We start from the raw sequence: 17,880 nt of genomic DNA on the forward strand, positions 1-17,880 counted from the left end.
TGGAATGAAAATGGTAATGAGGAATGCAAGTTGTGGGAGGAAAGGAAAATAGGAGGGGAGGATTTCCAGGCCCTTGCTCCTTCCCCTTTTAGTCGCCTTCTAAGACACACAGGGAATAAGCGGGAAGTATTTCCTCCCCTATCCCCATGGATAGTAGATATATATATATATATATATATATATATATATATATATATATATATATATATATATATATATATATATATTTTTTTTTTATTTATTATACTTTGTCGCTGTCTCCCGCGTTTGCGAGGTAGCGCAAGGAAACAGACGAAAGAAATGGCCCAACCCCCCCATACACATGTATATACATACGTCCACACACGCAAATATACATACCTACACAGCTTTCCATGGTTTACCCCAGACGCTTCACATGCCTTGATTCAATATATATATATATATATATATCCCTGAGGATAGGGGAGAAAGAATACTTCCCGCGTATTCCCTGTGTGTCTTAGAAGGCGACTAAAAGGGGAGGGAGCAAGGGGCTGGAAATCCTCCCCTCTCGTTTTTAATTTTCCTAAAGAAGAAACAGAGAAGGGGGCCAAGTGAGAAAATTCCCTCAAAGGCTCAGTCCTCTGTTCTTAACGCTATCTCGCTAACGCGGAAAATGGCTCTTTTTTTTTTCTTTTCCAAAAGAAGGAACAGAGAAGAGGGCCAAGTGAGGATATTCCCTCAAAGGCCCAGTCCTCTGTTCTTAACGCTACCTCGCTATCGCGGGAAATGGCGAATAGTATGAAATATATATGTAGGTTTGCGGCAGGGGTGTGTGATGTCTCCATGGTTGTTTAATTTGTTTATGGATGGGGTTGTTAGGGAGGTAAATGCAAGAGTTTTGGAAAGAGGGGCAAGTATGAAGTCTGTTGGGGATGAGAGAGCTTGGGAAGTGAGTCAGTTGTTGTTCGCTGATGATACAGCGCTGGTGGCTGATTCATGTGAGAAACTGCAGAAGCTGGTGACTGAGTTTGGAAAAGTGTGTGGAAGAAGAAAGTTAAGAGTAAATGTGAATAAGAGCAAGGTTATTAGGTACAGTAGGGTTGAGGGTCAAGTCAATTGGGAGGTGAGTTTGAATGGAGAAAAACTGGAGGAAGTGAAGTGTTTTAGATATCTGGGAGTGGATCTGGCAGCGGATGGAACCATGGAAGCAGAAGTGGATCATAGGGTGGGGGAGGGGGCGAAAATCCTGGGGGCCTTGAAGAATGTGTGGAAGTCGAGAACATTATCTCGGAAAGCAAAAATGGGTATGTTTGAAGGAATAGTGGTTCCAACAATGTTGTATGGTTGCGAGGCGTGGGCTATGGATAGAGTTGTGCGCAGGAGGATGGATGTGCTGGAAATGAGATGTTTGAGGACAATGTGTGGTGTGAGGTGGTTTGATCGAGTGAGTAACGTAAGGGTAAGAGAGATGTGTGGAAATAAAAATAGCGTGGTTGAGAGAGCAGAAGAGGGTGTTTTGAAGTGGTTTGGGCACATGGAGAGGATGAGTGAGGAAAGATTGACCAAGAGGATATATGTGTCGGAGGTGGAGGGAAGAAGGAGAAGAGGGAGACCAAATTGGAGGTGGAAAGATGGAGTGAAAAAGATTTTGTGTGATCGGGGCCTGAACATGCAGGAGGGTGAAAGGAGGGCAAGGAATAGAGTGAATTGGAGCGATGTGGTATACCGGGGTTGACGTGCTGTCAGTGGATTGAAGCAGGGCATGTGAAGCGTCTGGGGTAAACCATGGAAAGCTGTGTAGGTATGTATATTTGCGTGTGTGGACGTATGTATATACATGTGTATGGGGGGGGGGGGGTTGGGCCATTTCTTTCGTCTGTTTCCTTGCGCTACCTCGCAAACGCGGGAGACAGCGACAAAGTATAATAAATATAAAATAATATATATATATATATATATATATATATATATATATATATATATATATATATATATATATATATATATATATTCCTATGAGTCCACGGGGAAAATGAAACACTAGTTCCCAAGTGCACTTTCGTGTAATAATCATATCATCAGGAGAGAAACGAGAGAAATAAGTCAGTTGATATACAAATAAGGGATGTAGCTAGGACGCCATTTGGTAAACATGTGATTGTTCAAGACAATCCTTCTTGTCAGGGCCAACAATTCATGAAATCTTTTATATCCCAACAGCACCATACAAATCCAGTTTGTTGGGTTTTACGGCCAGCGACCTATGAGGAGGAGCATTAGACCTGCAACCCTATTTAGCATGTGATTGAAATCACCCCTAAATACCTATTGTAAAAAAAGAATATGAAAAATAGAAAAAGTACAGTTTTGATATAATAAAGATAAAAGATATTTAGATAAAGGAAAGAAAAGCTTGAATCTTCAGGCGCGTTTTTATAAAAAGCATGTTTCAATATTGCTAATCTTAAATGCAATGCTGATGGGAATTCCTTAAATAGTTGGGGCAGCCCTTGGAAGATGATGTGATACGATAGTAATTGAAGGTTATTAGTGCTATGAGGTTCCTTGGCTCTTACGATGAACACAGTTTTGGAGTAATACAAAGATTTGTCAATGAACTGAAGAGCTTAGGGCCTTATAGCAGTAAAAACCTTTACGTTTTCTGCTCATCATATGGATCTGGTCAAAACTTGTCAACTATAACTTCAGGTATTAATTGCTGCTTTAATTATAAACATATTTTGATGTTATTTCCTTAATAAGCATACTTTTCAATAAAAATACGCGTGCCTTCTTGAGTGCCAGGTTTTTTCCCCCCGCAGTATAAAAGTGCTACCCGAGTTCAAATTCATCACCCTTGTTTTATTACAACGAATTTTGATTAACTCAGTTTTACGTGGAGTATAGAAATAAGGTTTTTAGAGTTTTGAAATGTCCGCTCAAGACGTCGAAGTTTTAGGTAAATGTCGGCATCATTATTCCAATGCATTTGGAAATATAATGGAATGCAAATCATTTAGGTGACATCATATCTTTGCCTTTTCAGTAAATAATTTTAGCTTCATCTTATACTGGAAAGTTTTGGTTGCATATTAGTAAGTACGTCGACCTCATGTTTAACGTTCGCAATCAGATTATCTCTTGGTTGCATGAAACGATGAATTAGAAGCCGTCAACTCCCAGCCACCATCAAGCACGCAGACAGATTAATCAATTGTTCCAACTGGATAAAAAAAGTAATGTGATTCTACTTTTGTTGATCACGAGAGCATTCTGGTACTTTTGTTTCCTGTATAGAAACTCGATCCTCTATTGGTGGCGACTTCACCGTTCCTATACCTCACAAGGACGAAAACACTGAATGAATGTTTTGGTCATACCGCACCGTTTAACAGCTGTAACGCGGTAGTTCCTCATCTTTAATTAGAGAGAAGCTACAGATTTACGTCTTAGTAGGTAAGGAGTTACAACCATCATGAATACCATTCCAATAGGTAGGATTCATAAAGATTATTGTAGAAGCAAAGGGTGATAAATTCCAGGTCACTGATATGGACTTGCTGACGCAGAGTTAAGCATCTGTTTTTAGTGTGTGTAGGAGAGAGTAAAATGAAGTAAGTTGATATAAGTGGAGTAAGATGAACTCGGGACTCTGTTGAAGGATGGTTATTATAATCGTGAGTAAACGATTGTGGTGAATGGATAAAAAATGTGAACAATTTGAATTTGAGACAGGTAGTATAAGGTGGACTCGGTTGAAAAGTAGGTATTGTAATTCCTAGTAAACGATCATGGCGTGTGGATTAAAAAAATATCGGCACTGTATCTCAAGTAGTTGTTATTTTGTCGGCTAGTTGCCACCGGTGAGAAACTTTATTTTGATTAGCTTATTTTCTTCATTGTGCTCCTTTATGCCACATCTGGGTTGAATTAAGGTGGGTTAAACTGTAGGAGCTTGAGGGCATAACCCTTTGGTTGGGTGTGTGACAAAACCTCATAATAAGCCGAAATATACCAAAATTACACGGTTTATATCTTCCAGATTGCTTTAGTTTTGTTCAAATGAGTTAGAGAATATGCTTTAGTTTTGTTCAAATGAGTTAAGAATATATTAGTATGAAAAAGAAAATACTGTCGGACAATAGATATTTTCTGTAGTGCTCTCACTGGATTGTGAGAGCACTACACTATACTCACTATACTTGATTGATGTTTCCTGAGTTAGTGAGGTAGCGCCAGGAAACAGACGAAGAAAGACCCATCCCCTCTCGTACACATATATACACATTTCTCCAGTTCCTATCAGTTTTTCATCACTACCCTTAATCACTGCAAACACATTATCTGTGGGGTGAAGCGTTCCTTTATTCAGAAAAATTGTGACAAACTCTCCTTGTCATTCACCGATAGGTCTTTAGCTAAGGGCGTCTCTGACAACTTTTGTCGCTCTACCTTTCCTTCTCTTTTCCATTTTGATGGTACTATATCTGTCTGTCTAGTTGACTGAGCAGCTCTCTTTGGTTCCCGTTTCTCCTATTACTCCACCTTAGATGACTTTAACATTACCCCTGATGCTCCTCTTTCTAATCCTATACCTCTTCCTGTGATCTCTTATGACTGTCCGAAAAGTGCTTCTTTCTCTGGACACAAGCAAGGCTTATGGTCCCAATATCATCCATCCCTGTGTACTAAAAGAGTGTGCCTCTGAACATGCACCTGTGCTTGCTCATCTATTCAATTTCTGCTTAATGACCAAAACTTTTCCCTCTCCTCGGAAACATGCATTGATACATCCCATCTCTAAGAAGGGTGACTGTTCTGACCCCTTTAACTATCATCCTATTGCTTTGACATCTACCATTCTCAAATTCTTTGAATCCCTCCTTAACTCCATGTCCTTAAACACCTCAAAAATCACAGTCTTCTCTCTGATCACCAGTATTTCTTCTGTGAGGTGAGATCCGCTGGTGATATTTTTTCCTGTCTCACTAATGTGTGATCATTATCCCAGAAGGACTTTAAGGAGTCATGTGTAGTTGCCCTTGACATATCTAAGGCTTTTGACTGGGAATGGCATTGGGGTCTCATCTCTCTGCTCCCTCCTTTGGCTTCCCTCCCTCACTTTGCTCATTTATACTTGGCTTCCTCTCCGACCAGTCTATCTCTTTGGTAGTTTATGGATTAGCTTTCCCCCTGTCATCCATTAACATTGGTGTCCCACAAGGTTCTGTCCTGTCCCCTACACTTTTTCTCCTTCTTTTCAGTGATTTCCTCACCTCCACAAATAATTTAATGCATTCATGCACTAACGATTCAACACTGCATTCATCCACAGCCTTCAATTCTGCTCCCTCTTGTCTCACTTCATCTGCATCTTGTCTTGACACAGCTTCCTCAAGAAGCTCAGTCTTGGATAGGATATCTCAGTGGAGTAGACAAAATCTTGTTAAATTTAGTGCCTCCAAGACCCAATTTCTACCCATCTTTCTGTTGAAAACCCCACACAACTCTCAACTCTCCTTTGACTTTTCTGTAATTCCACCTCTTGACTCGATGAACATACTTGGTATTACTGTAACATTCGCTCTTTCTTGGAAACCCCAGGTTACAGGAATAGCTAAGTCTGCCTCTAAGAAACTGGGTGTCCTGTTGAGATGTCGAAACTTCTCTTCTGAACATTTACTCCGTGTATACAAGGGATTGACTCGTCCTTGTATGTAGCACTGCTCACACATTTGGGGTGGTTCTAACTCTGTATCCTTACTTGACAGAGTCGAGTCCCAGGCTGAGTTCCAAATTTACCCCCTTGCCTGATGCTGCAATGTTGGTTAACTTTCCCTCTTCTATAGGTATTACTTTGGTTTTTACTCCTGAGAACTGGCAGCTTGTGTGCCCCCACCATAAGTGAGACCACGCAATACTTGGCAAGCTGCTGTGTCACTTGATTATTGTGTAGCCATCGGGAGCTCTAGGGTTGGTCGGTTTGGTACTTGCTTCTTTCCCTGCATGTTGAAAGTTTGGAACTCTTCTACCTTCTCATGTCTTTCTCAATCCCTATAACCTGGCACATTTTGAAATGTGCCAGGTTATATGTAAGTCTCTCACATCCTCAAAAGTTTGTAAATACTTTTCCTCACCTTTTCTTTTTCTGCTTTATAATTATCTCTTTATTACAATTAAGGCATGGCCTTGATGTGGACTTTTGTTTGTGACACAGATTGGGTGGGATACACTATCTGATTATAATGTTTCGACTCTCTTGATCTTAGTTCGAGTACAAAAGAACAGGACTCCAGCTTATATATATGTTTTCGTTGGCCTTCACCCCCCCGTGTACCTGATGTGACCTCCTGAATGGTTGCACATGGCGTTTGACCTTGCTGCCCCCAGTTGTGACTGACTTCATCATCTCTTTCAAGCTTCATATCTGTTCCTTCTCTCTTGATGTGAATCTTGTCTTGCTACAACTTCCTCAGTAAAGCCAGACTTGGACAGGAAATCTCAGTTGGATAGATGAAGTCTGGTAAAGTTTAATGTCCCCAAGACTCAGTTTCTGTCCATCTCTAGAAAATTCCTCACAACTGCTGTCTTCTTTGACGATTCTGTAATTCCAACTCTTGACTTGGTGAACATGCTTGGTATTACTGTAGCATTCACTCTGTCGTTATGGAAATAGCTACGTCTGCATCTAAGAAACTGTGAGTTCTGTTTAGATGTCAAAATATCTTCAATTTTGAACAGTTGTTATGTTTATACAAAGGTTTGATCCATCCTTGTATGGATTACTGCTTTCACATCTGGGGTGATACAAGCTTTGCATCCTTACTTGACAGAGTTAAGTTGAAAGCAGTCTGATTTATAAAGTCTCCCAGCTAACTTCAAAGCTTGGTCTGCTTGTCCTAAGCAGCATTGTTGGTTCACTTTCCCTTTTTCATAGGAATTACTTTGCTTGCTCCTAATAGCTGTCTGCTTGTGTGCCCCCACTTCTAGCTAGACCATGCACTACTTGGCAGGCTGCTGTGGTGTATGATTACTGTGTGGCTGCTTGTGAATTAGGGGTTGGCCATTTTGTTAACTGTTTCTTTCCCTATGCCTTGAAGCTTTGGAACTCTCTACTCTTTCATGTCTTTCCCTTTAACTGTAACCTGGCACATTTTAGAAGATTAGAGCCTTCAATGAAAAAAACAGGTATGTTTTGAATATTAGAATGATGTATATTGTGAGGGTATCATATGAATTTTGTGTCATACAACATGTACATTTTCAGCAGGTACACACAGTACTGATGATGGCTGTGCAAGAAAATCCACCATGGATATGTCCACCGCTTCTGTCCCAAATGTGCATATATTGATCAATTTCTGTTACTGATTAGAGCACAGTAAATACCAAAATTAGGTAAGGAAAGTTTTCATGACTTCTTTCTGTTAAATCAGTTGTTTCAAAATTTAGAGCTTACTAATGCTGTCTGAGATTCATGTTTTTATCAATTTCACTTTTGATTCTGCTTAGTTTTTATGTATCTTGCTTAGGAACACAGGATACTTTACTTTTTATTTCTCTCCCTTCTGCAGTTTGTCCTGCAAGCATGAGGTAGAATATCTTGGAATATCTGAGTTAGGATATTTAACTCTTTATCTGTTTGATAGGGAACATTGGCTTTCTCTGTGTGTCAGTTTCCTTTCAGCTAGACTGCATACTCATTTTGGACCAGCCTTTGGCCAACTAGTGACTTACAGGGATGAAGTCATTGTTAATGGAGAGAACTGGAGCAGTGTGGTATACAGGCTGTGCAACATGCTGTCACTAGGTTGAGCAAGGGCATTTAAAGTGGTTAGGGATATCCACTGGAAGGTCTGTGAGGTTTGTCTGTGGTTAGGGTGACTATGGTGTCAGTGCCTTTAAGCAAGTAAGACCTTGCTAAGGAATGTTAGACAGGAGCTTTAGGTAGAAATATAAGGTAGAAGTAGTACAATGTAACTTTAGGCAGTTTTATTAGGTAGACTCATTAGGTAGAAGTATCGCTAAAGGCTAAGAAGCGGCACTAGAGTTCAACAGTTATAGAGATGTTTTTGCTTTGGCCATCCCCTGGAGGGAGTTCATGAAGGGAACTGGCACCACAGATATAGATGGGTAGAGTAGCTAACAGTTTACAAATGTATGAAAAGGTGTGTGATGGCTGTTAATGTTTAAGAGATAGGGTACTATGAGTGTAAAATCCCTTCCAATGCTGTACAAATTGATAATTACAAGTACAGTATTGAAAATTAGAATCACAGAAAGTTCCCTGGGGCTTATCTGAGGATGGAGGCTAAGTGTTTAGTGCATTATACATGACAGCTAGAGAGTAGGTGTGAACAAACTAGACCTTTTTTTTTTTTTATTCTTATGGTGCTCCTTTTTTTTTGTTTTCTTACATTGAAGTCTCTTGTCACAGACAAAATTCAACATCATGGCCAGGCCTTAGTTGAGATATAGAGATGATTATGAGAGGGTAAAGGAGGGACAAGGGAAAGCAGTTACGAATTTTGGAAGAAGTGAAATACCTGTCTTTTAAAATGTGCCAGGTCATAGTTATTAGGAAAGACTGAGACTGTAGAGATTTCCAAAACTGTGAGTTGTAGGGAAAGAAGCAGTTATCAAAATGGCCCACCCTTGAGTTGCCAATGACTATACAGTAATCATGTGATGCCATAACTTGCCAAGTATTTTGTGTTCTAGCTACTGTTGGGGGCAAACAAGCAGCCATCTCTCAGAAGCAAACTCCAATTTAATACCTATACAAGAGGGAAAGTGAACCAAAACTGCAGCATAGGGCAAGAGGGATTTATAAGTCAGACCACTTTTGACTCGGCTCTGTTAAGTATGGATGCAGAGCTAGAACCACCCCAGATGTGAGAACTTTAGTCTAAGCAAGCATGAAACAATTTTTATAAACAGAGCCACTGTTCAGAAGAAAAGAAATTTCAGCATCTAAACAGGGCTCCCAGTTTCGTAATGGCAGACTTAATTATTTCCGCAATGTGGAGTTTCATGAAAGAGTTGATGTTACAATAAAACCAAGTATGTTCGTTGAGTCAAGAGGTGGAATTACAGAACCGTCAAAGGAGAGACGAGAGTTGTGAGGAGTTTTTTAAAGAGAGATGGGTAGAAACTGGGTCCTGGAGGCATTAAGCTTAATTAGATTTTGTTTGCCCTACTGGGTTACCCTACTCAGTTTATTGAGGAATCTATGTTAAGGCAAGATGCAGATTGGATGAAAGAAGGGGCAGAATCGAGGGATGTGGATCAATGCAGTGTTCAGTCATCAGCATATGAGTGTGTTTGGTTATTTGTGGAAAAGGGGAAATTGTTGAAAAAGGGAGAAAAAGTGTAGGGGACAGGACAGAACCTACTGCTGCAGATGGAAAAGGGGGGAGGCTGATCCATCAGCACCCACTGAGATAGATCAACATGAGAGAAAGCTAGATATGAAAGAGCAAAGTGAGGGAGGGAACCAAAAGAAGGGAGCTTAGAGATGAGACCCCAATGCCACACTCTGTCAAAAGCTGTGGATATGACACGGGCAGCTATACAAGACTCCCGAGAATCTTTCAGGGATGATGACCATACATAAGTGAGTTAGGGAAGAATATCATCAGTGGATCTTACTTTATGGAAGTTATGCTGGTGATCAGAGAGAAGACTGAGATTCAAGGTGTCTAAGGATATGGGAATTGAGGAGGAATTCAAAGACTTTTGAAATGGTAAATGTCAAAAAAGTAGGATGATATTTAGAGGGGTCAGAATGGTCACCCATCTTAAGGATTGAATGTACCAAGGCATGCTTCCAAGAAGAAGGAAGAGTTTTGGTTTTTAAACAGAAACGGAACTGATGAGCAAGTACAGGTGGAAGTTCAGAGGCACATCTCTCATTACAGGGGAATAGATGCCAGCAGGACCACAACCCTTGCTTGTTCCTAGGGAGAGAAGTTCTTTTTGGATGGTCCAAAAAGAGAATGGGGAGGGGCATTGGATTAGTAAGAGGAGCATCAGGGGTGAAGGAAAGTTAGAGTCGTCCAAGGTGGAATTAGAGGAGAAATGGGGACCGAAGAGAGTTGCTTTGTCTATGGGAGTGACAGCTATTGTACTGGCAGAATTGAAAAGTGAAGGAAGGGTAAAGAGACAGAAGTTGTTAGAGATGCCTTTCGCTAAAGACCAGAAAGATCCATTAGTGAATGACGAGAAGTTAATGCACTTCCTAGGAATAGACAAATGCTTTGCCTTACAGATAACATACCTGCTTTGTTTATGGGCAGTGATAAAAGCTGCATGGGAGTTAAAGGAAGGAAAGTTTTCCAAGTCCAGTATACCTGGTATCTTGCATAAATGGCTTTAGAGTGGGAACTGTTGAACCATGAATTTGAAAAAGTCATCTAGTGGAGGAGGGGATAAATGCTCCCATTCCCATAAGAATAACCTCTACTGTGTGTTTTGCGAAAATAGAAGCATCAGCACATAAGAGACAATAGTTTACCTAAGGAAAGTCGGAAAAGAAGTTACATAAGTTATTCCAGTCAGCTTTGTTGTGGTGCCAGTATTTATGCTTAGAAGGCGCTGTTGCTGGAGGGGAAGATGCAGTTGGAATAAATACATTTATGAGAGTGTGATTAGATGAACCTATTGGGGGCGAGATTGTGTAGTTACAGCAGGATGGACTGGAGGTGAAAAACAGAACCAGAACATTAGGAGAGTGGTCACAGCCGTCAGGAATATGGGTAGAGTGGGAGATGATTTGCTCTAAATCATTGAGAATGGAGGACGTGAGGGCTTCAGTCCCTTTGCCATATGTATGGGAGGAAATCAACCATTCCCAATGGTGAATATTGATACGTATGAAACTGTGAAGTATGGAAAAATGAAATTATAGAACCTGGAATAGGTATATAAAACACCCAGTAAGGTCATGATGTGTTTAAACCACAATCTGTGACCCATACTTCTAAAATTCATAGAAATCCCAAATCTGCACTTTGATTAGTCCCTGGGGTTATGGATCTTGGATATTCTACCTTCAGTTCAGTCAGTGTGTAAAGGAAGAAGATGGTTTGCCACCAGCTCATCTTGCCATGCCAACATAGGCCTTGGTGAGTTATATAATTATTGTTTGCTGCAGTGAATGAGCATCAGGTGGTCTAATTTTTTTTTAATGGTGAGGGTGGGTTACTCCTTATTAGTGTAACTCATTTTTTGGGGTAAAATTGAGTTTCAACCCACCCACAGTGTAAGTGCTCACTCATAATCTCACAGGACTTTGCTTGTGATAGAGATTGTTTTTCATCCTTCAGAATTTTCATTTTTACAGTATTTGCTTCTGAACCTTATTCCCTAGTGCTTATTTCATTATTGCATAGTTGATGAATAAGAAAACTGAAAATTTTCATTAGGAGCAGTGACAAAATAACCAGGGATTTTGTAGCTTTGTTTTAGTAATTAGCATGTGTGGAAGAATGTTAAGTTTATTATTGCTGTTGTATTTTGAAGGTATTTTGTTTTGAGGCATTACATTGCAGAGTGAGAAGGTATAAATGTAAAGATAAGAAAATTAATGAAATGTTACATTGCTTTGATTTATGAATGCTATTTGTTTTTTGTAGACTACATACAATTCATCACATGTGGACTTTGCTCTTGTTGGAGCTGGGGCTGACATTCCATGTGCGTAACCGAGCATGAAGGAAACTGGATCAGCTGCAAGTCTAAAAGCTGCTCAAGAAGCAGCTGCAAAGGTGTGTAAAATCCTTATGGTACTCCAGCACATGCTATTTCTTTTTTTATCTTACTGCCTTATATATCCTCTACTTATATTTAATTTACCTTTATGATGTACTAATATACGACTTCAGTAAATATGTGGAACTTTATGTATGTAGTTCTGTCTAGTTCTTGTTAATATGGGGTTTTGTTCTGACAAACAATTTTCTTAAAGTTTCCCTTGGTTTGATTTACTGCCTTGTATATCCTCCACTTGTTTCTTGTTTAGTGAAACAGTGATTGCATGTGCAAGAGAAATATGAGGTATGCAGAAGCTAGGAAATGGATAGATGAAAAAGGGTAATGAGTAGTGAGAAGACAAAGTGAAGTTGCTTGAGAAAAAGAAAAGAGGTGTATGGGGTTTGCTAATAAGGAAGGAATGAAAATTATCGGGGTTTGTACAAGAGAAGGCAGCAGGAGGTCAAGGAGTAGGTGCAGGAGTTAAAATGAGGGCAAATGGGAGTTAGGGTGAGCAATTATAAGTAAACTTCAGGGAGAGTAAGATGTTTTGGAAGAAGGTTAAGAATTAGAAAAATAAAAGAACAGATGGGAGTATCAGTGAAAGGGGCAGATGGAGAAGTGGTAACAGATAGGGATGAGATGAGGAGGAATGGAATGAATATTTAGGACTGTTGAATGTGTTGGATGATAAAGTGGCAGATGCAGGGTGTTTGAGTTGGGGAGGTATGTTAATTGAGAGAGTCGTAGAAGGTTGTTTGGTGAAGAGAGAGGAGTTGGTAAAAGCCTTGTGTATGGTGAAATGTGTCAAGGTGGCTGGAGTGGATGGTATTGCAGTTGAATGTCTTGAGCAAGGTGGAGATTGTGTTGATTGGTTTTTAGGATTTTCAGTGTGTGTGGATCATGATGAGTTGCTTGAGGATTGACAGAATCCAAATATTGTGCTATTGTATAAAGGCATGGGGGACAAAGGTGAGTGTTCAAGCTACAGTGGTATAAGTTTGTTGAGTGTGCCTGGTAAGTTGTGTGGGAGAGAGTTGACTCAGAGGGTGGAGGCATTAATGAGAATTAGACTGGGGAGGAACAATGTGGTTTCAGGAGCTGTATGTGTGTGAGAAACACTGAAGAGAAAAGAAGGATTTGTTTGAGGCATTTATAGATCTGGAGAAGGCATATGATAGGGTTGATAGAGATGCCAAGTGGAAGGCCTTATGAATATGTGGTGTGGGAGGAAAGTTACTAGAGGCAGTGGGAAATTTTTCAGGCATGTGTACATGTAGGAAGAGGGGAGAGTGAATGGTTCCAGGTAAGGTTGGTTTGCGGCAGGGATGTGTAATGTCAATGTGGCTGTTATAATTTATGGATACATTAATTCTTTGTGTGATAACAGCAAGCTTTCAGTGTGGAGTTATATCCCTGCATTTTTATGAGTTTCTCATGTAATGTGAGTAACGTGTTTTGTAGTGTATTGTGTGTGGGTCATCATTTAACCATATCTTGGACTTACTTTAGGGTCTCCTAGGAGATATTTATTTTACAGCACATGTTTGTTGCAGATTTGCTATAAGCTCAAATGCAAAAAAAATATATATTTTCTGATGATTTTGTGTGTTCATTTGTCTCTGTTGAGATGCTGGTGATTTTTCCAGACTTCTTTTTAGATTAAGTGTTCATTCCTGTACTGAGAAGGGCTTGTATTATCTTTATGATTGTTTTATAAACTTCATATCACATTGTAAGCGTACTGAGTGTTACAAACCCTTACTTTGTAGGTCAATGCTATGTTGGTGGCTTCAGGCCAGCTTAAGCTGTCTGAGCTTAACAAGAGTAGAACAAAGAACAACAAATCAAATGATCTCTTCTTTGAGGAGGTTATCATCAATGATGCTCCAATGAGTGCCAGAAACTTTCTAACACGTTCATCTACTCAAGAGGAAATCAGCAAGGTCAGTCAGTTCTTGGTTTTGAATTGGATTGGTATAGCATATTGGATACATCACTCTGCCTTTGTCTGTCTATATCTGTCTTTCAATATATTTCTCCAAATGTCTATTTATGTCTGTCTGTCTCTATCTATTCATGTCTATCTTTCTATTAATCTTTGTCAATGCTCTCTCATTCCTCTTGGGAACTCATAGGGTATGGTCATGGGAGAGTAGTTTCCAGGTTGCCATATCTAAACCCACTTTCCTCACATGCTCCATTCCTCTCATATATTTCTGGGCCCTCTTTCAGCAGGTGTCCTGCTTTATCTTTTCAGAATGCCTGCAGGCTTCCCCCTCATTACATTTCTCATTACCATGCTCCTGTTTATTTTCTTTACCAATCTTTTGTATTGTATCCTCTTCACCTGGTCAAGCTCCTTTGAGGTATTTTGAGTGTGAGAAATATTTAGAAAAACAGAGGGATTTATATGTGGCATTTATGGATCTGGAGAAGGCATATGATAGGGTTGATAGAGATGCTTTGTGGAAGGCCTTAAGAGTATCTGGTGTGGGAGATATGCTGTTAGAAGCAGTGAAAAGTTTTAATCAAGGATGTAAGGCATGTGTACAAGTAGGAAGAGAGGAGATTGACTGGTTCCCAATGAAGGTCAGTCTGCGGCATGGGTGTATATGCTTAATGGCTAATGTATTAAATAATTGCAAGAAACATGTCCCCCTGTCCTTGGAAATGTACCAGAAACGCTACAGTGTAAGCATAGACACCTGACACTTCTCATCCTCCTCCTGCATAGATGTGGCAGTTCTAAAGGATTTGTATAGGAAATATAGTTGGTCTAGACATTTCATTGATGCAGGGTTTTGGTTTGGGACTCTTGTTATGCAAATATTCCCATTAAAGATGCATACCTTTGTACATTTTATCTATCTTAAGTGAAAGATAGATATATGCAGGTACCCCATGTAAACAAGAATGAATTTTTTTTAGGTGTATGGATAGGCTGTTTGTTATATAGTAGTGACTAAGATTAAGTGGATTTCTTGTGATGCCAAACACTGGAATTTATTTGTGATCATTTTAGCAAGTAATTTTCTTTGTCATGCAAAACTTTTATTGATTGTATGTCTGAAGGCTTAAAGAATGTTTGCCATAAGCAAAAAGTTTATTTGTTAATGATTTTCAGATGTCAGGTGCAGCTGTGTCTACACGAGGTCGTTACATGAATCAAGAAGAGATGAAGAACACCAACAAGAGCCCTGGGGACCGTCCTCTTTATTTGCACATTCAAGCAATAAATCAGCAGGATGTCAAAGGTACATCAAACTGTATAAAGCAGTTGCCCATTTCTTTCAAGTCTTCCCTGATTTATGTTCTTGTAACAAATCCATAATTAATTTCTTTAAAAAAAAAATAGATTTTAACCCAGTTGCTTTTCCCGCCCTAGTGAGGCGTCGCCTGTACACATCATCTCCTGAACTGTCATGCATAGTGTACTAAAACTAAAGCTCATTATCCACAGACAAGCCCCACAGACTATTCCATGGTGAACCTTGACTGCCCCATGTGCCCCATCTCAGGCCATTGACAGCATATCATCCCCTGTATAGAACATCTATTCATTCTGTGCTCTTCACACCTCTCACTCATGAATATTTAGGTCCTAATACCCTAAAGCCTCCTTCACTCCATCTTTCCATCTCCTTGGTTTCCCCCTTCCCCCTCATCCCTCCACATTTGACACACACATTTTGGTAGTCAGTATTTCTTTGCTGATCCTCTCCATATGTATAAGTCATTTCAGCATACCCTGTTTAGCTCTCTTAATCAGACTGTGTTTCCTTCCATATCTGTCTCCCTCTACACTGTTCTTTTTTACATGATCATTTCACCATACACCATATACTAACCTTAGACATTTTCATTTCCAATATGTTCTCCCTTTGTCTTTTGCAGTCAGGTTCCAATACTAACATCTTTACAACACTGTAAGGACAACTGTTCCCACTGGCATGCCCATCTTTTACTAGACAGAGAGTAACCTTTCCTTCCACACATTCCTTAATGCACCTAGACATTCCCCTATCCCACCTTACAACTTATTTCAAGCCTCTTGGTTCCTTTTGTTGCCATACCTACTTCCTGATTTCTAAAGCACCCCACACTCCTTGAGGCAAAGCATCCTTCAGCCAAAGAAAGTGCAGTAGCTTCTCTTCTTCATCCATTGATAAGTGTATCTGATCTTTAGCTGAAGGCATCACAAACAACTTTTGTTGCTCTACCTTTCCTTCACTTTTCCTTTCTGTTGGTACTTTAGTTGTCTCTTTCATTGTCACAGCAACTCTCTTTGGTTCTTGTTTCTTATCTAACTCTACTTTGGATGACTCTGATATTCCTCTAGGCCCTGATGTTCCTCTTACTAATTCTATGCCCCTCCGTATAATGTCTTTTTGAAATGTCCAAAGCAATTCTCACACTGGACACAAGCAAGGCTTATGGACATGATGGCATCCTTCCCCATGTACTGAAAGAGTGTGCTTTCAGACTTGTACTTATGCTTGCTCAACTATTCTGTTTCTGTTTGAAAACCCAAACTTGCCCTTTTTCCTGGAAGCATGCATTGGTACATCCAATCCTAGCTATCGTCCTGTTGGTTTGACATCTACTATTTTCAGAGGTTTTGAGCCCTCATTAACTCCTAAATCCTCAGATACTTGATTCTGTCTTCTCACTGAGCACCAGTATGTCTACCATAATGTTAAATCCATTAGAGATATTCTTTCCATTATTGATTTTCTTTCCACAAAATCGAGAAAGATTTTGGGGAATCAAATGGAGTTGCCCTTAATATCAAAAGCTTTTGCCACTGTGGCATTGGGGTCTCATTCTCAGCTCCCTTCTTTTGGCTTCCCTCCCTCACTTTGCTCCCTAATATCAAGCCTCCTTTCTGGCTGATCCATCTCCATGGGTGTTGATAGATCAGTCTTTCCAACCTTCTCCATCACCAGTAGGGTCCCTCAAGGTTCTGTCCTGTCTCCCACATTTTTCTCCATAATTTTTTTTATCAGTGATCTCCTTTCATGTACAAATAACCAGGTACACTCATATGCTGATGACTCAGCACTGCATTCTTGCACATGCTTCAAATTGTCTTCTTTTCTTACTCGATCTGCATATCTTCTTTACACAACTTAGTAAACTCAGACTTGGACAGGGTATCTCAGTGGGGTAGATGAAATTTGGTTAAGTTTAATGCCTCCAAGACCCAGTTTCTGCCCATTTCTCAATAGAAAATTCCTCACAACTTTCCTATCTCTTTTAATGGGTCAATAAATCCACCTCTTGACTCAATGAACATACTTGGTATTACTGTAACATCCACCCTGTCTTGGAAACCTCATGTTTTGGAAATATCTAAGTCTATCTGTTAAGATGTTGAAATTTCTTTTCTTCCAAACAGTTGCTCAGTTGATACAATAGAATGGTCTTTCCTTGTATGGATTACTGTTCTCACATTTGTGGTGGTTCTGGCTCTGCTTCTGCTTCCTAACTAGACAGAGTTTAGTTGAAAGCGGTCTGACTTATAACTCTATCAGGCTAACCTCGTAACTTGACCCACTTGCCCTGTGCTTGATTCACTTTCCCTCTTCTAGAGGTATTACTTTGGTTTTCCACCCAAAGCAATGGTCTACCATTAGGTAGACCATGCAATACTCGTCAGTCTACTGCATCATGTGATAACTGTGTGGCCATTAGAAACTTGAGGGTGTTCCATTTTGATAATTGTTTCCTTACACCTCAAAGCTCTGGAATTCTTTTCCCTCATGTGTCTTTGCCAATAACTGTGACCTAACACATTTCAAAAAACAGATTTTTTACTTCCTCAGAAAGTTGTAAGTACTTTTCCTTGTCTCTTTTCTCTCCCTTTCATATATTTCAAGTAGGGCCCATCCTTGATGTGGATTTATGTCTGTACCTGGAGCCCCCAACATGAAAATAATAAAAAAAAAAAATACTCCTCCAGATCCTCTCATTCACTATACGCTCAGATGATCCAGTTTTATCATCGTGTTGGACTGCATTAGCTTACTTTTGTTTGTATTCAATCTTAAGTCCCTCCTTTCATACACACTAATATTTTCAAACAGCATCTGGTTCACCACCCTTCCTTTCCCCAATCCCCAGCATGTTGTAGACCTGCCATTGCACTAAAACACTTGCATT

The 17,880-nt window shown here is 39.8% G+C and overlaps 1 protein-coding gene across 5 annotated transcripts in view; it reads left to right on the forward strand.

Annotated features, from left to right (window-relative positions):
• Positions 1–3,177: 3,177 nt before the first annotated feature.
• LOC139759605 (uncharacterized) overlaps positions 3,178–17,880 on the forward strand; it is a 77,272-nt gene continuing 62,569 nt past the window's right edge. Inside the window, exons 1-5 of one of the 5 annotated variants that reach the window (XR_011715117.1) lie at positions 3,178–3,420; positions 7,232–7,362; positions 11,601–11,732; positions 13,488–13,661; positions 14,843–14,972. Coding sequence is in view for 4 of the 5 variants with exons in the window: in XM_071681920.1 (XP_071538021.1) it covers positions 11,676–11,732; positions 13,488–13,661; positions 14,843–14,972 (361 nt within the window). In the remaining variant the exon portion in view is untranslated. The remainder of the gene's footprint in view (positions 3,421–7,231; positions 7,363–11,600; positions 11,733–13,487; positions 13,662–14,842; positions 14,973–17,880) is intronic. The other 4 variants (XM_071681920.1, XM_071681917.1, XM_071681918.1 and 1 more) reach the window with 4 other exon arrangements.

The sequence above is a fragment of the Panulirus ornatus genome, chromosome 33 (genome assembly GCF_036320965.1).
Source record: "Panulirus ornatus isolate Po-2019 chromosome 33, ASM3632096v1, whole genome shotgun sequence".
NCBI lineage: Eukaryota > Metazoa > Arthropoda > Malacostraca > Decapoda > Palinuridae > Panulirus > Panulirus ornatus.